The sequence below is a fragment of the Prionailurus bengalensis genome, chromosome C1 (assembly GCF_016509475.1).
Source record: "Prionailurus bengalensis isolate Pbe53 chromosome C1, Fcat_Pben_1.1_paternal_pri, whole genome shotgun sequence".
Lineage (NCBI taxonomy): Eukaryota > Metazoa > Chordata > Mammalia > Carnivora > Felidae > Prionailurus > Prionailurus bengalensis.
In genome coordinates this window covers 63,513,769-63,541,206 of record NC_057345.1, presented here as the reverse complement: position 1 = coordinate 63,541,206, position 27,438 = coordinate 63,513,769, and the positions used below count along the sequence as shown (strand labels likewise).

General features: G+C 35.2%; 1 protein-coding gene and 1 long non-coding RNA gene across 2 annotated transcripts in view; one reads left to right on the top strand and one right to left on the bottom strand.

The window, feature by feature from the left end:
* Positions 1 to 27,438, bottom strand: part of MSH4 (mutS homolog 4) — a 79,834-nt gene that overhangs the window by 44,063 nt on the left and 8,333 nt on the right. The window contains exons 3-8 of the mRNA XM_043575301.1: positions 26,482 to 26,642; positions 25,041 to 25,151; positions 20,495 to 20,610; positions 19,451 to 19,624; positions 14,509 to 14,681; positions 8,464 to 8,531 (exon numbers count right to left, since the gene is read on the bottom strand). Of these exons, the coding sequence (XP_043431236.1) occupies positions 8,464 to 8,531; positions 14,509 to 14,681; positions 19,451 to 19,624; positions 20,495 to 20,610; positions 25,041 to 25,151; positions 26,482 to 26,642 (803 nt within the window). The remainder of the gene's footprint in view (positions 1 to 8,463; positions 8,532 to 14,508; positions 14,682 to 19,450; positions 19,625 to 20,494; positions 20,611 to 25,040; positions 25,152 to 26,481; positions 26,643 to 27,438) is intronic.
* Positions 169 to 27,324, top strand: LOC122480654. Its single transcript, XR_006296610.1, has 3 exons — positions 169 to 740; positions 2,356 to 2,529; positions 26,711 to 27,324. It is a non-coding gene; the product is annotated as an uncharacterized LOC122480654 (long non-coding RNA).

Sequence of the window (27,438 nt, the reverse complement as noted above, 5' to 3'; positions counted from 1 at the left end):
CTGAAAGTCCTAAAATATTTAACGGCTCCAAAAAGACAGCTAAACAAGTAAAAAAAAAAGAGGTGTGTGTGTGTGTGTGTGTGTGTGTGTGTGTGTGTGAGAGAGAGAGAGAGAGAGAGAGAGAGAGAGAATAAAAGGTTAATGACACACATTAGCAAAAGTATATCCAAAAGTAAAATGAAGAACCTTCCCCGTATATTAAGAAATAATTTTATTTTAATATGAACACTGTGTTTTAATATTAGTTTTCAGGGTCCAAACAGGAAGAAGAGAGCATCCCTGGTATGGGAGAAGCAAAGCCAGAACAAAGTAAGAATGGAGAGGTGGTACAGCACAGAAGGAGAAGGAAGGTACCATAATGGGGGGCTGCCCAGCACAGAGTATATGAACCTGAACAAGGTCAAGAGGGTATCCACACAAGGGGAGAGAAGGCAGCCTGGTGTAGTAAAACCTATGGAAAGTCTCTGTGTAGGAGGGCATTTTAATACAGAGTATCAGAACCCGAGAGAGGTGAGAAGGAGAAGGATGGTTTAGTAGAGAATGCTAGAACACAGGCAACAATGAGGATGACATCATAGGACAGAGTGGCAGCAGTGAGAGACTGGTCACATAGATGGGTCAAATATGCTAATATATTAAGGATACTGAGAGCCAGATTTCTCATTGTCAGAGAAGGGAGTTACTAATATTGAAGTAGAGAAAACGAATATGAACCTTGGGATGTCAAACTGAAATTGGAGGTATTGTTGTGAACTGATAGTTTTCAATTGTACAGATGGATATAGAAATAAATATAGAGGTAAATGTGTATATATTTACACATTACTCATATACGTACACTTATTCCCTATTCATGAGAAGGCTTGGGAGCAGTGACACCCCAAAAGTAAAGACTGCCAAGTGCCCAGATCTTGATTTCTAAATGTCATAGCCCATTAAAATGAACCAGAGCTCCTGGGGGGAGCTGGCTAACTCAAAGGCTAGGCAGAGAAAGTACAAAAAAAGCCTGGTTCATTTTCTTGAGCCAAAAAGTGATAAAGGGCTCAAAGAATGATGGGTGTATATCCAAAGGACTTAGAGACCAATTAAAAGGGGCTTGTGCTAGTCAAATCTGAAACAATTTGAGATTCAAAATAAATATTGATAGTAATATTGACCGTAAAGGATTAAAACCAATTTAATATGAAACCATGAATCCACAGAGATTAAATACAATGAACATTTGATAACAGGATATTTACATAGTCTCAAAGTACCTCCCCAGAGAATACTTTTAATTACATAAGGAAAATAGTAATTTTATAGTGGAGAAGCAAAAAAAAAAAACCCCTTCAATCAAGTACACAAAGTTATCATCATCATAATGGAACAAATCAAAATCATGAGCCATCTAATAAGATGTCATAAGAACACTGCCTCATTTCTGTGATATTCCTACCAAAGATACATTACCTGAATCTAATAATGAGGAAACATCAGATAAACCCAAACTGAAAGATAATAACAGACCTGTAATTTTCAAATGTCAAGGTCATGACTGAAGTCTAAATAGACAAAAAACTAAAGGTAATTTTCTGCATCTCAACTGAATCCTTTTCCTGTGAAAGGACATTATCAGCACAATTAGCAAAACTTGAATCGGGCCTGAGAATTAAAGGTATTACCACTGTTTATTTCCTTACTTTGAAGATTTATTGTGGTTGACTAGAAGAATATCCTTGTTTATAAGAAATACTAATGTATTTGGCAGTGATAGAACATCATGTCAGCAAGTTACTCTTTTTTTTAAAAAAATTTTTTTTAACATTTATTTATTTTTGAGAGAGAGAGAGAGAGAGCATGAACAGGAGAGGGTCAGAGAAAGAGGGAGACATAGAATCTGAAACAGGCTCCAGGCTCTGAGCTGTCAGCACAGAGCCTGACGCGGGGCTCGAACCCACAGACTGCGAGATCATGACCTGAGCCGAAGCCGGACGCTTAACCGACTGAGCCACCCAGGCGCCCCAGCAAGTTACTCTTAAAATTAAAAAAAAGAGAAGTTTTTTTGTAATGTATTTGCAAGTTTTCTGAAGGTTTGAGATTTTATTTAATTTTTATTTTTTTAAATAAACCTTTTTTTAAAAGGTTGAAACCTTTTAAAGATCTTACATGCTACCAGAGAATGGAGGGGGCAAAGTCAGGAAATCTCAATGGTTTCACCTTGTCAATAGGAACATTATAAGCTACAAGGCAGTGGAGAAGTACCTTCCAATTCTGAAGGAAAATTATTTCCTGTATAGAATTTGATTTTCAGCTATCAATCAATTATGAGAGAATAATAAAACATTTCAGAAATGCAGTCTCATTCTTTTTCAGAATGTGCTCTAGAGAATGTGCTCTATAAAAAAGGAGAGAGTAAGCCAAATCAGAAGACAATCTGGGACACAAAAAAACAAGATTCAACACAGGAGAGACAGAAAAATGCTGAAGAGAAACCTGGGGCCACAGCTGTAGACTAAACAGAGGGGCAACCAGTCCAGATTGGAACAGGTCAGAAACCAATGAGAGAGGCATCTTCAAGGTGTTGAAACTGATTATCTATAGTGAATCAATACACTGAGAGCATATTTTAAATCTGCTGAGAGGATATTGAGATACTTGATGGAAATATTTATGCCTGAGTTAGTGAAAGCATACAGTAAAACATACAAATAGAAAAAGTTATTCATTCTGAAGAAAAAACATGTAAAAAGTAATGCAAGCTCAACTCTGTGTAGCATGGATAATCATATTAATTTTTATCTACTAAGATTATGTTGTAACCCTACTGGGTGATGAGAGGTAAGGAAGTGTCCATGTTTATGAGAAAATAAAGAGTTAAACATTCATCCTTCTGCCAGGAAGTTAACATGTAATGTCAAAGGATATCATCAAGAAAGTAAAAAAACAACCTAAAGAATGGTAGAGAACATTTGCAAACCATATATTCAATAAGGGCCTTATATCTGAAATATATAAAGAACTCTTATAACTCAATAATAAGATAAAGAACCCAATTAAAAATTAGAAAAGGATATGAATAAACATTTCTCCAAGGAAGATATGCAAATGGCCAATAAGCACATGAAAAGAGGCTCGACATCATTAATCATCAGGGAAATGCAAATCAAAAACACTAGATATAAAAGAGGTTAGAGTGGGAGACAGCCAAAGCATAAGAGACTGTTAAAAACTGAGAACAAACTGAGGGTTGATGGGGGGTGGGAGGGAGGAGAAGGTGGGTGATGGGTATTGAGGAGGGCACCTTTTGGGATGAGCACTGGGTGTTGTATGGAAACCAATGCGACAATAAATTTCATATTAAAAAATAAAAATAGGGGCGCCTGGGTGGCGCAGTCGGTTAAGCGTCCGACTTCAGCCAGGTCACGATCTCGTGGTCTGCGAGTTCGAGCCCCGCGTTGGGCTCTGGGCTGATGGCTCGGAGCCTGGAGCCTGCTTCCGATTCTGTGTCTCCCTCTCTCTCTGCCCCTCCCCCGTTCATGCTCTGTCTCTCTCTGTCCCAAAAATAAATAAACGTTCAAAAAAAAAAATTAAAAAAAATAAAAATAAAAATAAAAATAAAAATACCACCACCATTTGTCACAGAGCTATCCTAAAATTTGTATGGAACCACAAAAGACTCCAAACAGCAAAGCATTCTTGAAAAAGAAAAGCAAAGCTGGAGACATCACAATTCTGGACTTCAAATTGTATTACAAAGCTGTAGTGATCAAGACAGTCTGGTACTGACACAAAAACAGATACACAGATCAATGGAACAGCATATAAAATGCAGAAATGAACCCACAACTGTAACAAAGCAGGAAAGAATATCCAATCGAAAAAGACATTCTCTGCAACAAATGGTGTTGGGAAAACTGGACAGTGACACGAAGAAAAATGAAACTGAAAACTGGACCACTTTCTTACATCATACACAGAAATAAACTCAAAATAGATGAAAGACATAAATCCTAGAGAAGAACACAGCAGCAACCTCTTTGACCTTGGCCACAGCAACTTCTTACTAGATATGTCTCCTGAGGCAAGGGAAACAAAAGCAAACATGAACTTTTGGGACTTGATCTAGATAAAAAGCTTCTGCACAAAGAAGGAACAATCAACAAAACTTAAAGGCAACTGATGGAATGGGAGAAGATATTTGTGAATGACATATCAGATAAAGGGTTAGTATCTAAAACATATAAAGAATTTATAAAACTCAACACTCAAAAACCAAATAATATAATGGGCAGAAAGACATGAATAGACATTCTTCCAAAGAAGCCATCCAGATGGCTAACAGACACATGAAAAGATGCTCAACATCACTCATCATCAGGGAAATACAAATCAAAACTACAATTAGATATCATCTCACACCTGTCAGAATGGCTAAAATAAAAAACACAGGAAACAACAAGTGTTGACAAGAATGTGGGCGGAGAAAGGGGAGCCCTCTTACACTGTTGGTGGGACTGAAACAAGTGCAACCACTCTGGAAAATAGTATGGAGGTTCCTCAAAAAGTTAAAAACAGAACTACCTTATGACCCAGCAATTGCACTACTAGGTATTTACCCAAAGGATACGAAAATACTGATTCAAAGTGATGCATGTACACCAATGTTTATAGCAGCATTATTAATAGCCAAATTATGGAAAGACCCCATATGTCCATTAACTGATGAATAAAGAAGATGTACATATATACAATGGAATAGTGCTCAGCCATCAAAAGGAATGAAATCTTGCCATTTTTCAATGATGTGGATTGAGCTAGAGAGTATTATGCTAAATGAGATCAGTCCAAGAAAGACAAATACCACATGACTTCACACATGTGGAATTTAAGAAACAAAACAGATGAACATAGGGGGAAAAAAATGAGAGAGAGGCAAACTATAAAACAGACTCTTCGGGAGCCTGGGTGGCTCACTTGGTTAAGCACCCAACTCTTGATTTTGGCTCAGGTCATGATCTCACGGTTGTGAGATCAAGCCCCACAAGATTCTCCCCCTTCCTCTCCCTCTGCCCCTCCCCTGCTGGTATGCACACTCTCTTTCTCCCTCAAAAAAGAAAAACAAATAAATAAATAAACCAGACTTGTAACTATAAAGAACTGAGGATTACTGGAGGGGAGATGGGCAGGGGTATGGGTTTAAATTGGTGATAGGTATTAAGGGGGACACTTGTGATGAGAACGGGTGTTGCATGTAAGTGATAAATCACTAAATTCTACACCTGGCACTAATAGTATATTGTATGTTAACTAAAATTGAAATAAAAACTTGAAAAAGAAAAAAAAATGAGGGAGAAGGAAATGGTTTTGAACTTTATATATGCAAATTAATAGTATATACAAAACGTCCACTGTATAAAAAAGAAAAGAACTTCAGAGAAATAGACAAATGAACAATTATAGTTGGAGATATCAGCATCTGTTTCTTAATAATTGATACAATAAATAGATCCCCCAAAACAATAGATATATAATTGATACAATAAATAGATCCCCCAAAACAATAAAGATATAGATACAGACACTATCAATCAACCTGAATGGACATTCATGGAAAATTCAATTCCACAACAGCAAAATACACATTGTTTTCAAACATACATGGAACATTTACAAGAAAGATCATATTCTGGGCCACAAAAATGAGTCAATAAAGCTAAAAGGATCCATATTAGACAATATGTGTCCTTGATCACTATGAAATTAGAGATCTCTACAGAAAGATATCTAGAAAGTTTCCAAATACTGGAAACCAAATAACAAAAAAATAGCCCATATGTCAAAGAATTAATTAAAAAGGAAATCAGAAAGTAGTTTTAACATTTTTGATTGGAAAAGGAAACACAACATATCAAAAATTGTGAAATATAGCTAAAGCATTACTCAGAGGGAAATTTATAGCACTACAATGACTATATTAAAAAAAAAGTCTCAAATGAATGATCTCAGCTTCTCTCCTCACAACCTGAAAAAAGAGAAAACTAAGTACAGAGTAATCAAAAGAAGGAAAAAGGGAGAGGAAGAAGGAGAGGGAGAGGAAAACCAAGAAACAGACTTCAACTATAGAGAACAAACTGATGGTTACCAGAAGGAAGATGGGTAGTGAGTGGGTTGGGTTAAATGGGTAATGGATATAAAGGAGTACATTTGTTGTGATGAGCACTGGATGGTGTGTGTGCAAGTGTTGAATCACTAAATTCCACACCCAAAATTAATGTTACACTTTATGTTAACTGGAATTGAAATTAAAAACTTGTAAGGGAAAAAATAACAAATAAATAAATATTCAATAAAAAAAGACTGATAAAAGCAGAAATCCATGAAATGGAGAACATGAAAAAGAAATCAATTAAATCAAACAATGGTTTCTTGAGAAGACCAATAAATTTGATAACCTCTAGTCAGAATGACTAACAAAAAAGAGAGAGGCACCTGGGTTGCTCAGTTGGTTAAGCAACCAACTCTTGATTTTGACTCAAGTCATGATCTCACAGTTCATGAGATCCAGCTCCTTCTTGAGCTCTGCACTGACAGTGTGAAACCTATTCGGGATTCTCTCTTGCCCTCTCTCTGCTCCTCCCCTGCTTGCATGCATGTGCATACTTGGTTGCTCTTACTCTCTCTCTCAAAATAAATAAACTTTAAAAAACCAAGGAAAAAGAGAATATTCAATTACCAACATCAAGAATAAGTGAGGGGGAGCACCTGAGTGGGTCAGTTGGTTGAGCCTCATACTACTGATTTTGGCTCAGGTTGTGATCTCACAGTTCATGAAATCTGGCCCCTCCTTGGCCTCTGCACCAACAGCGAGGAACCTGCTCAGAATTCTCTCTCACCCTCTCTCTCTGCCCTCCCCTGCTCACCTGCACGCATGCTCTCTCTCTCAAAACAAATAAACTTCAAAAAATAAATAGTAAGAGAGGTATATGATGCAAACTTTAGAAATATAAAAAGGACAGTAAGGAGGTTATTGAACAGCGTAATGAGGGTTATGAAGTAAGGAGGTTATGTACAAGTAAGGAGGTTATGTACAAGGAGGTTATGTACAAGGTTATGTACAAGTAAGGAGGTTATGAACAATGTTAATGCCAATACATTCAACAAGTTGGGTGAAGTGACAAATTATTTGAAAGACACAATCTACCAAAGCTCATACAAAAAACAGGTAACCTGAATAGCACCATATCTATTTAAGAAGTTGACTTTATAGTCAAAAACCTTCCTAGAAAAAAAAAAAAAGTCCAGGTTCTAATGGCTTCATTTGTGACCTCTACCAAACATTTAAGGTAGAAATAATACCAGTTCTACACAAACTGTACCAGAAAGTTAAAGAGGAGGGAAAGCTTCCAAACTCCTGTTATGAATGTAACTAATTTGGTTCCAGACATCAGTTGTTTTAGGTTACTTCCCAGTTGTATATATTAAATTATAAGGTATTTCAACTATTTAAGGAAACTTCTTATTCTGTGCCTGGCCAACAGCCAAAACATTTCCATCCATCAGATAATGTTTTTATTATAAATGAACCTAAAGAGGTTATCTCTACAATATGGAAAGACTCCTGAAACATAGATTAATTAGATTTCAGTGGATTTGCAAATTAATCAATTTAAAATCAAACTACTGATGTACAAGATTCTTTTCTTTTTAAAGCATATGAGCAAAAATATGCATGTATTTCATTAAAGTAAATATTTTTCTGTTCACTTTAACAGAAGAATAAAAACCATATATGATTTTCCTTACAGGATGTGCCTATAAGCACTAAGTATTTAAATCTGAAAAACATTCAAAGATGTTTCATCTTAAAGTTTAAGCATATTTGAAGGCTAATCAAACTTCACATGATGTTCACTTTTAAGAAGCACCTATCTCTTTGGATCTAATATAAATCTTATCTAGTTATTTATTAAATATTATAATCTAAGTTTTAAAAAATTATATATAAAACTAATACTTAATGAAAATATGCCAATTCTCCAACTAAGAATCTTAATTTTACTATAACATATAATAGAAAATTAAGAAAAAAATGTTTCTTTTAAAAAGGCATAAACATGCTCCAGATATTAATAATGAAGTACTTTTCCAAAACTTTTTTTTAAAGTTGGTTTATTTATTTTGAGAGAGAGAAGGGGAGCAAGTGGGAGAGGGGCAGGGAGAGAGGTAGAGAGAGAATTCCAAGCACACTCCATGTTCAGCACAGAGCTAGACACAGGGCTCAATCTCACAACAGAGAAAACACGCTACAAGATCACAACCTAAGCCAATATCAAAGAGTCAGATACTTACCCACTGAGCCACCCAGGTGCCCTCCAAAATATTTTGATACTTTTTTATTATTATATCACATTAAGACAAGTTATATCAAATAAAATATAGTAATATAGTAACATAATATATAATATATACATAGATACATACCGTGTCTTGCTTTGGAATCTGGACTAAAACAGAAAGAAGCTGCTCTGTATCAAGAAATCTTGATATAACTGAAACAAGAAACATGTGCATTTAAACTTTGTGTTACACAAATTTTTGACTGTGCAGGGAGTCAGTGCCCCTAACCTCCATGTTATTCAAGGGCCAACTGTATATCTATGTCTGTCTATATCCATAACTATATCTATATCTATATGTGTCTGTCTATCTATCTATCTATCTATCTATGTATCTATCTATCTATTGCATGTTCTTTATCCAACATCCGTTGACACTTAGGTTGTTTCCATATCTTGGTATTATAAATAAAATTGTAATCAACAACGACAAAAAAATTTTAAAAAAACTTTGTGTTACAGTTCAAAATATAAAGTATTTATATAAAGCATTATCCTCAAATAATAAAACAGAACAGTTCTACCTACATACATTATGTGTTTTAATTGTCTTTACCTATCTTACATGTCAGGAATAAAACAATAAATTCTAATGATCTTTTCTTAATTTTATTAGTTATAATCCGTCTTCAAATCTGACACTATTGATTACCCTTTCCTTCTAAAAACTACACTTCTCTGGCTTTTAGATGCTAATTATAAATTTCTTTTCACCTTTTTGATCTCTAACTTTTCTTCCTGATACTTAAGATTAGTTTGTTTAAAAACTCAGTTCAATCACTAACCATGTCACCTAACAGAATTTACCTACCTTCTCTGAACTTTGGTTGTTCTTATTTTTAAAATGTGGATTGTAACATCTACCTCCTATGGTTGTTGTGAGGATTAAAGGAGATAATATGTGTAAAGTTCCTTGCACATACCCAAGCTCAAAACTGTTCTTTTGTTTTTTTCAACTCACTTTCCAGCTTAAAATATTCTATAAAAGTAACTGTATGATAACTGTAATCTATCCCTTTTAAATATCTCCAGTTTTTTTTTAAACCTTGCCATTTAACATACAGACTTTTTAATGAACTCATTTCCTCATACTTAAAATACAGTGAACTATAGTAACTCTTTCTTAATAACTCATGATTATTACCATCACTGAAACATATGACCTCAGAGCTTTTGTGTAGACTTATTATTGATACTTTCACAAAGTGGCTCCAACCTGTTACACTTAAAGAAAACAAAAAGACAAAAACTGTACATTGCTTTCTTCCTGTTCAAGTTGTCAGGTTTCTTGTGATAGTTTTCAGTTGCCTACCTCTAGAACTCTGACCCTTTCAATCTGCTGCTTCTAATTACTTATGTTAAAACTATGTTTAAGAAGTAAGAGTAAATAGACTGAGCATGCTACTGTTATTACTGCTCAATAAAACATAATACTATTATGACATTTTACATGTGATTCCACTAAACAGACTCTTAAACCCTCATATGGATTGGCCTTTTTCTTTTTTGGTCTTTTCTTCTTCCCTTCCCTAAATCTACCATAACAACCAGACTAATGTTTCTAAAATAAAGGTTTGGTCACATTACTCTCCTGGTTCAGAATCATCAGCTCCCTACTACTTGCAGGAAAAAAAAAAACAAATTTCCTAGCATTACATAAAAGCCCTTCATAAGCTAGCCCCAATCCTCATTTCCTGCTATTTCTCAAGGCTTCAAATTGTAAGTAACCACCGGCCATGCCTTAAACACATCAAACTCTTTCATATCAACTGCAAATATAACTGCAGAAGCTTATGGTAACTCTATCTTCCCCCAGTTCCTAGAAAAGCAAGTGTACCCTAGAAAGTAATGACCGCTCAAGATCACAGCCAATAGCAGATATTTATCCCCGCCACTACATCCACAAAAACATTTTTGTCGCCCTATGTGCATCAGCATACCTCGCACAGGTATGTTTCCTTTGTCTTAATTACCATTTCTAGGCCTCTCTTGTCAAAATCCTACCCATTCCTTTAATATAGAACTGAAGTATTATCTTTGGATCCTGGATTCTGTCTTTATCCCAGCTCACTCTTCTGTGTTCCCATAAAATAATACTCAATTATTATTGCATTGATTGCATTGTATCAATTATTTATTTAGAATTCTCCTCCTCTAACAGGAGTATAAGATCCTTGAGGACAGAAACTTATAGCTTAATCCTCCATGTTTTTATCCCTAATACCTATAAAATGCCTAAATAAAGTAAGTACTAGGTCATTGTTGTTTTAATGAGATTCAGATTCTCCTATTTTAATGAAGTATAAAAACTACCCTCCCAGGGCACCTGAGTGGCTCAGTCAGTTAAGTGTCTGACTTCGGTTCAGGTCACGATCTCCTGGTCAGTGAGTTTGAGCTCCACTTTGGGCTGTGTGCTGACAACTCAGAGCCTGAAGCCTGCTCTGGATTGTGTGTCTCCCTCTCTCTGCCCCTCCCCACTCACACTCTGTCTCTCTCTCTCTCTCTCAAAACTAAACAAAAACAAACAAACAAAACTACCCTCCCACCTTGCTCTGTCTCTGTTCTTGCTCCCATACTTTATTGTATGTTAAGATAAATTATAAACTGTCAAGATATAGAAAGCATAGAAGTGTTTTACATATGTAGATGCAAATTTTAAAACTTTCAGGTATAAGAAATTATAAAGCTTAGGGCCCCTAGGTGGTTCAGTCAGTTAAGCATCTGACTCTTGATTTTGGCTCAGGTCATGATCTCAGTTTGTGAGTTCAAGCGTTGCATCAGGCTCTGTGCTGACAGTGCAGAGTCTGCTTGGGATTCTCTCTCCCTCTCTCTCTCTCTCTCTGCCCCTTCCTGCTTGAGCTCTTTCTCTCTCAAAATAAATAAATAAACATTTAAAAAGTTTTTTAGAAATAGTAAAAAAAATGAAATTAAAGCTTAAAATATATCAAAATTAAAGTTTCAAACAAAGAAAATTCAAGTTTTTCATTAATATCCTATAAAACACAATCTTGGAAACAACAGAATACAATTTTCAACAAGTTCAACAATAAATCAATAGTTTAACAAATATTAACACCTGTTATATCCTAGCCTCTAATGGGAATCCTCCAATAAAACATGCACTTACAATCCAGTAAGGTAAGTGACAAAATAAGATACTACATAACGAGATGTAGAAAAAATGCCTAGCACAGACTTGAGGAGTCAGAAAGCCTTCTAGCATAAGTGACATCTAAACTGGAATGGTAAAAGATGAACTGTAGTTAGCTAAGGATTGCTAGGGAGGAGAGGTCGCAAGCTATGGAGAAGGAAAATTCTAGGCAAAGAGTACAGAGTACCAAGCTTGAACCATGAGAGAGGATCTGTTCAAGTAACTAAAAAAGGTCAATTATACTAAAAGGCAGAATGCAAAATGAAGAGTAGCAAGAGATGCTGTGGGAGATGACAGGGGAAAAGTCATATAGAAGAGTCTGGACTTTATACCAAAAGTAATGAGAACAGATTGAATAATTTTATGTAAGTGGGTTATGTGGTACCCCCAAAGATGTCCATATCCTAATTGTTGGAACGCGCAAATATGTTATCTAGTAAACAAAACTCTGAAGATGGAATTAAGTTAAGCATCTTGAAATAGATTATTCTGGATTTTTATTGGTCCTTAAGTAATCACAAGAGTCCTTATAAGACAGAGGCAGTAGGATCAATTAGAAAAAGAAGATACAAGGACAGAAGCAGAGGTCAGAAAGTAGAAAACATACTATACGAATGGCTTTTAAGATGGAGAAAGTCCAATGAACCAAGGAATAGTATACAGCCTCCAGAAACTGGAAAAGGTAAGGAAACACATTGGCCCATAGAACCTCCAGAAGGAATGTGAACTGCTAACATTGATTTTAGCCCAACAGAACTGATTTCTGACTTCCAGAACTCTAAGAAAATAAATTCATGTTATTATAAGCCACTAAATTTGTGGTAATTTGTTATACCAACAATAAAAATCAAAACAGAGTAATATGCTAAGAATTATATTTTCAAAATCTCATTCAGGCTGCAGTATAGAGAAGAGACTATAAAAAGAAATACTGGAGGAGAGAGATCAAACACAAGGCTGTTACAATAAATCAAAAAATATATAAATGGTAGCCCAGGCTGGAGCTGCAGCACTGGGAATAGAAGCCAACGCATTCAAAAGATATATAGGAAGGAGACTTTGCAGAATTTGATGATTGATTTCAGGGAAGAGAAAAGAATGACTTCCTGGTATCTGTCGTGGTAGAGAGGCTGGATGTATAACTCTTCACTGAAATAAGGAAGAATGATTTAGAAAGGAGGATGGCACAGTTTGGACACAATGAATTTGAAATGATTGGGAAAGATCTAATAAGTGTTCAGTAGACAGTAAGATATACGGGGCTAAAAGTCTGTAGAGATGTCTGGGCATGAAATGTACATTTGGAAGTCATGACTATGTGAATGATAATTATAAAACCAATTATAAAACCTTGATTTTGGCTCAGATCATGATCCCAGAATTATGGGATTGAGCCCTGTGTCAGTCTCCACGTTTAGCATGGAGCTTGGGGTTCTCTCTCTCTCTCCCTCTGCCTTCCCCTCTGTTCACCTTATCTTTCTCTTCTTCTAATTTATAGGCTAACTTGAAAGACAAATTTTTCACACTCGCTATCTTCTCTTAACTACATTTCAATCTGCTGCAGTCTTGTTTCTGTGCTGTGTGAGATTCCTCTAGTCAAGGTTACTGTAGTAGATATTCCTGGTTCTTTGTCAAGATCCTCTTGGGTCTCTTTTATCTTTCTGTGTACCCCTTGTCTTGCTCTGCGTGGCTTTTGCTTCTGCTGGCCCACACCTGGAGTCTTTTTGGAGTCCTGCCCCTAGACTGTTACAGCACTTTGCTCTCAAGCAGAGGGCCAAAAGCTCCCTGCACTCCTTAAGTCACTAAATGAAGTGGGAGTGTGAAAGCCCCACTCTGAAAACCCTAAATGCAACTTAATGTCCAGAAGTATCAGTTGAAGTTACCTTATTTAGGATGTTGCCTGAAATTATACTTTTGCTTGGCTTTTCTCCCCTTCCCTGTCTTTTTCTCCTTTCCTGTTTTCTCTTACAAGCACATACTTATTAATAAATCATTTTCACATCAATCCTCATATTAGGATCTGCTTCTGAAGAACCCAGCCTAAGATAGTCATCCACAGGTTCACCATTGTTAAGTTTAATGGACACATATTAGTTCTATTTGAACTCCAATTAAGATGATACTACTAAATATCTCTCCTTATTGAATTACTGCCTTTCTTTATAGTAATTTTCTTCATACTTCTTTGTATTTTCCTTCTTTTTTTTAGCTCTGAAACTTATTTCTTTAAAAATTTACACATGGGGTACTTGGCTGACTCAGTTGGTGGAACATGTAATTCTTGATCTTGGGGTTGTGGCATTTTCCCAATGCCTTCTAGATTTTCATGTATCACTTCAGTTTAGACTACCAGAACACCAGGTGGGATGGCTAGGATGGTGGGTGTATGAAAGACTGATCAAGCTGCTAGGAACCAGGAATTGGACTGGGAGCAGTGCATATATATTCTCCTTTCGTCCATACATTTTTTTTTTTTTTTAGAGAGAGAGAGAGAGCACAAGGAGGGCAGCAGGGGGTGGAGGTAGAGAGAGGGAGAGGGGGATCGAGAGAGAGACAGAGAATCCCAAGCAGGTTCTGTGCTGTCCTGACATGGGGCTTGATCCCACAAACCTAGGTTCATGACCTGAGCTAAAATCAACAGTCGGATGTTCAACTGACTGAGCCACCCAGATGCCCCCACCCATAGATTTAAGAAGAGAACTGTACTTCCCTATGAGTGAACAAATAGCCAGGTGCAAAAGGCAATTCTCTTACCTTATGTTATCGGGCTTGAACTGTGTCCCCAAAAAAGATATTTTGAAGTCCTAAACCCTGATATCTGAATGTGACCTTATTTGGAAATTGGATCTTTATAGATATAATCAAGTTAAGATAAGGTTATTAGGGTGAGCCTTAATCCAATATGACTAGTATTCTTATAAGAAGACAATGTATTTATTAAATAATTTGTATTCATAAAATTAGATTATATTCATTTACCTGACTGAAGTCCAAAGAAGAGTTCTTCATCTTGAAGTAGCTCTTGAACACAATCTAATCTCATGTTAATGGTTTCAATATCAACTAAAGGTTCTAATATATTAGAACGAAGTCTTCTACTTCCTCCAGGAGTCTTAGTGTAATTTAAAACACCAAAGAGTGTGTGATTATTCCTTTGAAAACACAAATTAGGAAAATTTCATAAATTATACAGGAAAAATCCAAATAAAAGTTACCATTTAACTTTCTAAATAATCCTGTCATCTACAGTAGTGATTCTCAAACTTTCAGGTGCATACAAATCACATGGGGATTTCTAATTCAGTAAGTCTGAGATGAGGCCTGAGAATATATATTTTGAATAAGCTTCCAAGTACACTATCAATGAAGCATGCTTTCATTAACAAAGGATAGACATATCTTCTTGCATTTAATGAATTTTCTCATAGGTCAGCTATAATATTCAGACTCATATAAAATGTTCTAGCCCATGACATTTCATCAATAATAGAAAGATATCAGTAATTTCACACTGGAAAAAAATGTATATTTAATATAATCACTTTGTTCTAACTTAAGAAGAAAACTACAAGTAAAAGAGAAGAAAAGAATTTCAGGTACAGAAAAGCGTTAAGCAAACCAACAACCAAAACAGGATTGTATAGAGAATGATCAGGAAGGTTACTTTAGTTAAGTTCGTTGAGAAAGACCTATATGTGTATTTGATAGTTGAATTCAAAAGGTATCATTGCAAAGATGATGATGGGATGGGGATGATGCTGACAACAGGTAACATATACTGAACACTAAGCATGTGCCAGGCATTGTTCTAAGCACTTTGCATATGTCAACTTATTTAATTCTAATAACCACTACGAGGTAGATGTTATATTTACATTTTACAAGATAAGGAACAAAGCACAAAGAAATTAAGTAACTTGTCCAAGGTTTCCAAATAAGTAAATAACAAGAAAAGAGTTATCAGTTAAAAAGGGCCCATCAGAACACTAATTTAAGCCCAGCAATCCTTTCTGGTTCCAGAACCAAAAAGAAGATCAAGATTGGTGGGAATCTGCAAGTAAAAGTAAGAATGGAGGGAAATAAAGAAGTTGATAGAGGTCAGGACATATAAGTCCTTGTATGCCATGGTAAAGACTGGATTCTATTCTAAATGTAATGGGAGCCACTGGAAGATTTTTAGCAGGACAGTTCCAAGATCTGATTCCTAAAGGATCACAGTCTGTCCACTAGATCAAGAATAGACTAAGTGTAGGAGGGTAAAAAGAAGGCAGAGAAACAAGTTAGGGGCTATTACAATAGTCCAGACTAAAATGACAGAGGTTTGGGTTAGGGTGTAGCCTTGGAAATGGTTAAGATGTGATCCAGAATTGGTATGTATTCTAAAGGCTGACTCAAGGGGATTTAGTAGTGGATTGAATCTGGGTTGAATATGAGTTGAAAAAGGAGAGAAAACTAGAATGACTCTTAGTCTTAGTAGATTTTTGGTATATCTGTATTTTTTTTTAAGTAAACTTTACCCCCCAACATCGCCCAACAGGTTGTGGGCGAACTCACAACCCTGAGATCAAGAGTTGTATGCTATACCAACCAGCCAGGTGCCCCTAGTATATCAATTTAAACAAATTTTTAAAGAACTACTCAAACCAAGTCCTGGTGGAGTAGGATTGGGGGTTTCAGCACAGGCACTTTTTTTTTTTTCAACTTTTTGAGAACTGGCCTTCTGTAGGAAAAAAGGAAGTGAGCAACACACCCAAACCTGCCATTTGCTATAGAAATTGAAGGGTGAAACTGAACAGGTTACCAGCCTATAAAAACATTAAAGCTATTCAGATAGCTCAGGAGGTAGAATATCTATCTTTTAACCTGATATTCTTTGGCTCAAGTCTGTGAAAAAACCTCAATTTCTCCTTTTCAACTATAATGTGACCTCCCAGAGGTCAAATATCCTGTCACTTAATATACAGTAGGAACTCAAGCAATGTTTGACAATGATAATGATAAATAATGATGAACTATGAAATGTGACAAAGTATAAAACATTTTGTAATAATTACCAGCCTTAGTTATGGACTTTCTGTTTACTGTTATTGTAACATAGAAAGTAACAGAGAAATTTTTCTAGATATTATTTTAATCCTTTTTTAAGTAGCAAGAGGAAAAATATTACTTATTCACTAAGCTGAAAAGAAATAATAACTATAATTAACTATAAATTCTTTAATGCTGTAATTTTAGACCATCAATAATCAATGGAACTGCAAAGGTACTGAGACCACCATACTGATAGATAACTGAAAGTAGTATATACAGTACCACTCTTACTAAAAGTTGTATCAACAGGTCCTGGATAGATCTAAACCACTCTTAAGAATTAGAATATAAATAATTTAACAAAATTAGCCTATGTTTCTAAGTTTACAACAGCAAATAATGTCTGACAATTTCACATAATGGAAAGTGAAGCCAAGATAAGAACATACAAAATGACAGAGATATTTAAACAACTATGGCTCTAAACTGGCACTGAGCACCTTAAGGTTTTAACTGTCTAAAGTGCTCTTTATTCCCATCAATACTCTTAATATTAAAATTCATAATCATTTTAAGTTTATCCCTTTCATTGATGACTGATGTTATATTTAATTACCAGAAGCTTAGATTTAACTACTTCAAGCTTACTTACTCCCAGCCTGTACTTTACCAATTCGTAATACTGTTTCCTTGTATATAGCATATTATTCCATCGAAAATCATGCTTTCAAGACTTTGTTTTTCACTGTCATACCATCTTTCCTATTTCTTCATCTGGGTAACTCCCATTTATATTTCAAAACTTACCTCGTGTATTATCTCCTCTAGAAAGCCTTTCCTAATTACTTTCCTTTAACCCTTAACCCAAGCCCAATTAACTCTCTCTCTCTGCTATGAGAAATGCATCATTTTTATGCAAACTTTTATCACCATACTTAGTATGTGCTAATAATGCCATCTATGTGTCTCCTCTAGATTGTAATTCCTCAAGGAGAAAAACCATGGCTCATTAATTATTTGTACCAAATTGAACCCATGTTAATACATCCCCACTACACCGTCACATGTTGATTGTTATTTTCTATTAACATTTTAATTCTATTTTAAGTACCCCACTATGAAATCTATAAACACTGTGTCTGTCTGCACACATCTCTCTCTCTGTCTCTCATGCTCACCATCAATAACTCTAAATAAAGTTAATAATAAACCAATAAAACCAGCAATCTAGTCATATACCATAGACCCAGTTGATCAACTATTTTTATCTTCTCAAATAATTACATAGACCCTTAAATTTCCTGTACTTGATGCTTTTAAAGCTCATTACTCCAACTTTGTGGTATTCTGGATACAGTATCTTCTTTTCATTGTGGTAAAACACACAACATAAATTTTATATTTTTATCATTTTAAGCACACAATTCAGTGTCAATGAATATACCCACAGTATTGTACAACCACTTCCACTCCCCATTTCCAGAACTTTTTCATCATCCCAAGCAGAAACTGAATCCACCAAATAGTAACTACCCATTCCCAACTGTCCCCAGTCCCTGATAATTTTTGCCTTTCTGTCTCTGTTGATTTGCCTAGTCTAGGTACTTAAGTGGAATTATAAAATATTTTTCCTTTTGTGTTTGGCTCATTTCACTTAGTACAATGTGTTCACAATCCATATATCTTGTGGCATGTATCAGAATTTGACCCATTTTTAAGGCTGAATGATATTCCATTATACATTATCTATATATCTTATTCCATTTATCTAGTCAGTCACTCATTGTTAGACATTTGGTTCATTTCCACCTTTTGGGTACTGTGAATAATGCTGCTATGAACATTTGTGTGCAAGTATCTGAGTCTCTGCTTTCAATTTTTTTTGCTATATACTTAGAAGTGGTGGGGCGCCTGGGTGGCTCAGTCGGTTAAGCGTCCGACTTCGCTCAGGTCATGATCTCACGCTCCGTGGGTTCGAGCCCCGCGTCGGGCTCTGGGCTGACAGCTCAGAGCCTGGAGCCTGTTTCGGATTCTGTGTCTCCCTCTTTCTCTGGCCCTCCCCTATTCATGCTCTCTCTCTCTGTCTCAAAAATAAATAAATGTTGGGGCGCCTGGGTGGCGCAGTCGGTTAAGCGTCCGGCTTCAGCCAGGTCACGATCTCGCGGTCTGTGAGTTCGAGCCCTGCGTCAGGCTCTGGGCTGATGGCTCAGAGCCTGGAGCCTGTTTCTGATTCTGTGTCTCCCTCTCTCTCTGCCCCTCCCCTGTTCATGCTCTGTCTCTCTCTGTCCCCCAAAAAATAAATAAACGTTGAAAAAAAATTTTTTTAAATAAATAAATGTTAAAAAAAATTAAAAAAAAAAAAGAAGTGGAATGCTGGATCATACAGTAGTTCTACATTTAACTTTTTGAGGAACAACCATACTATTTCCCAAAGTGACTGTACCGTTTGATATTCGCATCATAAATGTACCAGGGTTCTAATTTGTCCACATCCTGGCAAACATTTTTTTCCATTTACTTGATAATGACCTCTTAATGGCTGGGAAGTAGCAATTGTAGTTTTGATTTGCATTTCTCTCATGACCAGTGATACTTATTATCTTCTCGTGTGCTTATTGGCCATTTGTATATCTTCTTTGGAGAAATGTCCATTCAAGTCCTTTGCCTAGTTTTGAAATGGATTGTTTTTTTGTTGTTTCATACAAATATCTTTCTAAAATTTGACTTAGTGAAACATCTGAGCAGTTCAGCAACAATGGTACAATGATTAAAAATATGTTTATTCAATATTTCTACAAGTTTTCAAAATGTAAAGTAACTATTCATAGAAAAATAGGACATAATAAAATACACTGATACATTTTTTAAGAAAAAAATTGGATGATCTTACCTACAGTCTTGATTATTAATTAGTAATTCAAGGTTTTGGGCTGATGATGAATCTATCATGGCTGTCTGTTCACTACCCTGGAAACAAATCTTCAGCGATTTTGGTGCATAAACTGAATTTTGAATAAATTCAACATATTTTAATAAAGCTGCAACAGCTGCAAGACAGTAATACCTGAAAGGTGACCAAAGATACATCACTATACAATAAATAAAAATTTACAATAAATAAATCTTTACAATAAATAAAAATTATTGCTATAAAATAAAACATTTATTTCACCTCAATATTAGGAAGATTATAAATACTTGAATAGCATTGCTTAAATTCAAAGGGAAAAAACACACCAAGTGTTACTTTTGACAACTAGCTAAACAACCTCTAAAACATAAGAATTGATAAAAATAGACAATTTTCTGAAGTCTGACACCTAAGGACTCCAATAAATCATGTGTTAGAAGACAATATTCAATTGTGTGTCAATTTTTGATGTACCATTCTAAGAATTTAAATAATGCTGAAAATGTCTGACAGCTTTAAAGGTAGAATTAGGAAGTTCTAATATATAGAAAACTGTCATGATCTTGATGAGGGGAGTCACTGTGATTAACTGAGTAAACAAATAGTCTAACCTGGCTCAAAGAAAGTATCTATTTAATATGTTCTAAAAAATATCCTTCCTAAAAATATCATTCCCTGTCTTAGCTGAGTCTCTTAGGAGTACAAAGTTACAGGAACACAGCTCTATGTCTCACATTTCTAGGTTACGGTAGCTACTTGAGCATTTCACTCCAAAGTAAAGTGAGCAGCAACCATAATGGCCACAGATTATGACTTATTTGGAGAAATTCAATACAAATTAAGTTACCAAGATATGCCTTGTGTATAAATTTTAGCTAAGTATTTTACTATTTTAGTAATTACTGAGTATGTATTATAAGCCAGACTTTTGTAAGGATACAGCAGAGAACAAAAAAGATGAAAGACCTTGCTCTCATGGAACCCAAACTAGAGATTTATTACTTTCATTGAGTCATAACTTACTTGGACTGAACCTCCATTAGGACAGTACTAAATTCTGCTATGCATAGCTGTTCAATGTACTCTAGTCCTTTTGTTTCATTGAAGTATTTCCTTTGGATAGTAGTAAAATTAACGTTCTGAAAAGAAGTTTTAATTTCAAAATAAATTTTAAGTTTCATGCATTTGCCCAAAACTGCTTTCCTAAATACATGTAGGTACATGGATAAATACCATATAAAGTTTATTTTTTATTATTTATTATCTTCCAGAGTTAAATAGGACATTTTCTTATTTACGAAAAAAAGTGACTGTTTTGCTAAGTGAATTATAGTAATCTATAGCTCTTATTAGACCATACTCATATGACATATAACTGAATATGGTAGGTACAATAATAAAAAATAAACATGAGAATCTCTGCCTTCTACTAATTTTATTCTACAGCAGCATCACCACCCAGGCTTTACTTTCAGTCTTACATACTCTAACATAATTAGAGAGAGTAGATCCTTTTAATATATTAGTTGCTGAGACTGAAAACACCAATTCCAGCCACCAAATCTAGGAGATGCTACCTACATGGGATGAATTTATTTAGAATAAAGAAAAGGAGATAAAGGAACTTTTTTAAAAAAAGAGTAGGAAAAAAAGCATGGAGTTGTAGAGTAAAAGATTTACCTACTCTGAATAAAGATAATAGGTAAGAAAGGTTAATATAATAACAATGGACTATGAAAGAGCTAGAAGAAAGGGAAAAAAATGAGGAGGTAGGGAATTTCTTATGCACCAAGATTGTTTTAAGTTATTTCAGCTAGTCTTTCACAATACCCTTTGACATAAGTCTTGTATTAACTATAATTGTCTTAAAAATAAATTCTAAAAAGTAGGTTTTCTAACACCATACATTTGATATATGCCAGAGATGAAACTTGAAACTAGGTTTCTCTGCCTACAAAGTCCTTCCACTTCATATTGCTTCTCATTTAATGAAATAATTTTTATGGTAAGTATGGTAATGATGATGATATTGAAAAATATACTGAAAAAGTTAATACTTTTACCCTAAATACTTCTGTGGTTCTCTCTCTCTCACCTCTTTAGGACTTTGCCCAAAAGTAAACTTATCAATGAGGTCATTTCTCTAGTTACCTTACATAAAATACCAATTCTCTAAAAGGTAGATTATTGATGGAAAAAAAAGTAACTTAACTTGCACCTGGTCACTCAACTTGCACATGGTCACTCAGAATCAAGATCTGAAACAAGCACATTCTGACTCCTCTATTCATAAGCACTCTGCCATACTATCCTATATCTCAAGTGTGGTAAATGTATGTTGTTTTTGCCTTTGAAGGGCTCATCTATCTTATATTCCATGTGGTTTTGGTAGGACTGTCAATTACAGTGCTCTGTGCCCCACAGAAAGCAAATGATCAGAAATTAATCAATCACAGTGCTTCTACCCTGAGAAATAGTGATTAGTCTAACATGTGGGAATGTGAATAAAGTAGGACCTATTGGGGTCCTTCCCTGGAATTTATATATGGACACCAGAAGAAAGAATATATTTTTTCTCTGAGTTGGCTAAGCTGAGATGACATCAATCTGGAGCCATCATAATCATCTTAAAACTCACAGAGGTAATCTGTCTACAATTAAAAAAAGATGGTTGGGAATGCAAGCTGGTACAGCCACTCTGGGAAATAGTATGGAGGTTCCTCAAAAAAACTAAAATAAAACTACCCTACGACCCAGCAACTGCACTACTAGGCATTTATCCACGGGATACAGGTGTGCTGTTTCAACGTTTATTTATTTTTGGGACAGAGAGAGACAGAGCATGAACGGGGGAGGGGCAGAGAGAGAGGGAGACACAGAATCGGAAACAGGCTCCAGGCTCTGAGCCATCAGCCCAGAGCCTGACGCCGGGCTCGAACTCACGGACCGCGAGATCGTGACCTGGCTGAAGTCGGACGCTTAACCAACTGCGCCACCCAGGCGCCCCCAGGTGTGCTGTTTCGAAGGGACACATGCACCTCCATGTTTATAGCAGCACTATCAACAATAGCCAAAGTATGGAAAGAGCCCAAATGTCCATCGATGGATGAATGGATAAAGATGATGTGGTATATATATACAATGGAGTATTACTCGGCAATCAAAAAGAATGAAATCTTGCCATTTGCAACTACGTGGATGGAACTGGAGGGTATTATGCTAAGTGAAATTAGAGAAAGACAAAAATCATATGACTTCACTCATATGAGGACTTTAAGATACAAAACAGATGAACATAAGGGAAGGGAAACAAAAATAATATAAAAACAGGGAGGGGGACAAAACAGAAGAGACTCATAAATATGGAGAACAATCTGAGGGTTACGGGAGGGGTTGTGGGAGGGGGGATAGGCTAAATGAGTAAGGGGCAGTAAGGAATCTAATCCTGAAATAATTGTTGCACTAAATGCTAACTAATTTGGATGTAAACTTTAAAAAATAAAAAATAAAAAAAAATATTTCTGAATTACATATTTTAATAATAATATGATAGGACCAGTTAATTGGCAAAACTTTAAATTGTACTAGTATATATATTTTTTGCAACATAATAAAAGCTTATAGGAAAAGGCTTAAATAAGCTATGGAGATAGCCTGTGTTCTCCGTTTTAGCAAAATTCTTCGAAATGTTCTGAACAATGTTGACAACGTAAAGCTAATTATATGATAGTAACTGTGATTTCTGTTTTGCATGTGGGGATAACTAAATGTCAAAAATGTAATGCCTGTGTTGCCCAAGTGACTGCAGGCTGACAGTCCAAATCATCCCAAAGCTGGTTGCTTTATACCTTTATACCATGTATATTCTTAGAAACATGTCATCCCAAGGTAATTTTAGCACAAATTTCCTTCAACAGGATTAAAGTATGATTTAGTGTTCTTAAAAAAAAAATCGTGGTAAGGATGGGAGTAGGGGAGAAGATCTATCCAATCATTCATTTGGGTTCTCAGTTACATAAATCAATAAATTCCCACCCACTCCCTTTTTTTTTTTACTTAAGCTAGTGTAAGTTGAATTTCTGTTACTTAACAACCCAAAAACCTGGAATGCTTAAGCAGAGCAAAATAACAAAAGTTAGAAAAGTATATATAAATAGAGGTGATGAAAAGAAGTTTGAAGTAATGAATAAAAGAGATAACAGGTAAAGAGATCTGTATAATAGAAAGAACAGATTTATAATAGGGGCCATTTCTAGCAATAAGTCAAAGACAGCTGAGCTACACAGGATCTCTAAGAGCATGACAAGAAAACTTAAATGACTGCAGATGCTGAATATATTAACAACTACACTGGAATCAAAATCACAGCGTGATGCCAAATGTGTTAAAGATAAGGCTATAGACATAACAAAGTATAGTATATTCTGAAAATAATTTGCACTCCTGAGGTGTTATTCCAACTGCAATGCTACCTACTTGATTAGGGAACTACAACCCCCATTCCACAAAACATTTGCTAGAGGAAAGAGATAAACTGCATGTTGGAGACGTCCTGGCTTAGAGGGAGAACATTCGCTGGATAAAGTTTCCGAGCACTTATCTGTCACAGTCCCACAGATGGAGGCTTAGAGCAGTAGGCTAACTGTGAGGAGTACATGCTACCAGGGGAAGCTGAAACAATTCTGTAATACAGATCAAATTCTCTAAAAGGAAAAGTACTTGCTGATAGTGCTATTCCCTAGAATAAGAACCTCAATTTCAACTAGTCTGGCAGCACAATAACTAGTTTCCACAAAGCTCTACCTAAGGAAATTCAGTTTCGTTTTGTTTTGTTTTTCCTCTAAGGATCTACTTTCTATATACTCTGAGAAACCTCATTATCTGAAATATTTTCCCTTTTGTTTAAAGTAGATCAAGGGGCGCCCGGGTGGTTCAGTCAGTTGAGTGTCCAAGTTGGGCTCAAGTCATGATCTCGTGGTTCAGGGGTGTGAGTCCCTTGTGGGGCCCTGTGCTCAGAGCCTAGAGCCTGCTTCAAATTCTGTGTCTCCCTCTCTCTCTCTCTCTCTCTCTCTCTGACCCTCCCTCACTTAGGCTCTGTCTCTGTCTCTCAAAAATAAATAAACATTAAAAAAATTTTTTAAGTAGATCAAGGGTGCCAAATCAAGTAAGTGGATGTCCTGTCATTTTTTTATTTTATGTATTAATAGTCCCTTAGCTTAGGACTTGTACTTAGTACTTTAGGGTAAATATAAAGTTACTCAAATTATTGTTCTCCAGAATGCCATTATAGAATGGATTTTAAATAAAGACCTTGGGGCGCCTGGTGGCTCAGTCAGTTAAGCATCCGACTTCGGTTCAGGTCATGATCTCACGGCTTGTGGGCTCGAGCCCCACATTGGGCTCTGTGCTGACAGCTCAGAGCCCAGAGCCTCCTTCAGATTCTGTCTCCCTCTCTCTGCCCCTCCCCTGCTCATGATCTATCTCTCTTGGTCTCAAAAATAAACATTATAAATAAATAAATAAATAAATAAGACCTTGAGTGTTACTATTGAGAATAAAAATCACTTACCTTGAAATTTTCTGTGATCAGAGTAAACAACTTAGTTGAATTCCCCACAACACAAGCAGTATTTGACATTATTATTTCCAAAGGCGATAGAATTTTGAGTTTAGTGATCACCTAAAATCATTTGAATAAATAATTTCTTAAATGTAAGCTTGGTATTCTCTAAAACCAAACAAGTGACATACTTTTTCTAAGAGATAAGTACTTAAAATAATACATAGTTACACAAAATTACAGCTGTTCTAATTATATATTTGAGTTAAAAAACATATATCTAATAATGATATATTAAGCATTTCTATATAACTACAAATATAAAATATCATAAACATAGGCTATATTTTAAGTCACAATAATTTGTAACAGCTCTAAACTAAAAAATTAATTTGAACTTATCAAATATATATTCCTAAAATAAGATGTTTTAAAATAAATTTTTCTACTCGTTATTTTATCTATCTCCATAAAAAACATACATTCAATAGTGTAACTATGGTGATTTAATCAATATAGTCACACTGGTACAGCTTAGAAGTTGAGCAGTATAGAAACACCGAAGAGAAATACCTGTGTTACAACTTATTCTTTTCACAATATAGTTGCATTTCTTAGAACCATTCTAGACACAGAAATTCTTAATCTGCCAAACATTCCTATTTTTAAAAAAGCTTTTTTTCCTATTTTTTAAAACTGCATAAAAATGTGAAACACCTGGCGATAGTTAGCATGCAGTACTAGAATCATTTAGGCTGTCAGGTATATTAAAAAATTAATTACTGGTAGGAAAAGGAAACCTATGTATTGAAAAACCATAAAGAGGAATCAGGGAAAGGAAAAAAGAGGAATAAAATGCTGAAAATAACATTGTGTATATATATATATGTATATATATATGTATATATATTTTAATAATAGTAATTGGGTCAAATAACTTTTTAGAATACAGAGATTAGAAGCAGATTACTTCCACCTGGTTAAGGGACAGAAATTCCCATGACAATAGGCCAGTGGCCCAAATTAATGATAAGTGATAGGAAGTGAAGGCAAGAAGAGGTTAAATTATGACTGACCTCAAAGACCCATTTCCCGGAACTCTGGAAAATAAAATTCAAATACTGTCCAGTGGAAACAACCCTTTGGAGATGGCATTACTAATATACAGTCTTGGGAATGAGACCAGGAATTATTAATTTGAAGATGTTAATTTTAGAAACTAACAGTAATTTGAAATGTTCAAGTAACAGCAAAGCACATTATTTTTAGGACAAAATACATTCAAAAAATTAAAATCAGATGTAAAACAATTTTAACTCAGAGTAACCTACATTGGTGCATTGTAAATTACCTTTATTCCATGAAAAAGTAAACTAATTAGGAAAGCAGTGACTTGAAAATCTGCGTGCTGCTGAGTAAGTCAACCACTTTCTAAGAGTTTAATACCTACCTTCGCATATGTTGTGTTGTCTGCAAACTGAGATAATATAATTTGTGGGCTTTTTAAATCAATACTTGCCATTCCTATTTCACCTCTGGCAAGTCCTCTCCCTTCTACAACAGCTACAATAACTGATGGGGAGTGTATTGATACTGCAGATGAGGATGTAGCTGTTAAAAATTTTGTAAAAAGAAAATGTATAAGCATTAATAGTAGTACTTTCTCATTCTTTCCTCAGAAGATTCCAAGCACCAAGTTTAGGACACAGTTATTAATATCCAAGGAAATAACCTTTTGTTCCTCATCAAAAGCAACTTTTCACATCCAGACCAAATAAAAATGTTAACTCTCAAAAGTATTTTGCCAAAACTTCAAAATAAGAAGTAAGTTATATGTTGCCTTATGTTGCATTTATTGGAATGGAGTTATGAAGGAACACTGAATTTGGGATCAGAAAACCTAGACTATTTATCCTACTCTGTCGTCTAAAAGCTATATGAATTTGAGCAAATTATTTCATGATAAGTAATCAAAAATTACAAGGCATAATGTAATAACTGCCCTGCCCAAGAGCTGGCTGAAAGAATCAAATGGGATTATATATATAAATGCATTTTATAAAAAATAAAATATTATACAACTATAAACTCCAATTATATGTATTGTGTATTAAATGTGTAATGTTGGATACTTTATTAATGTGTCAAGACTACTCTAAATTCTTTATTTGGATTAATTAATTTGTCACAATTCTATCAAATAGATATCATTATTTACTCCATTTACTTATAAAGAAATTGATGCATGGATGGAACTAGTAGAGTCAGAATTTGCACACAGGCAGCCCGGCTCCAAATCTGATGCTCCTAACCTTTACATATATTACAGATTTTGAAATCTATGCCTTCCAAACTATGAATGTTTAGGTAAGTTGTTTAACCATAATAAAGCTACCATTTCTTCATC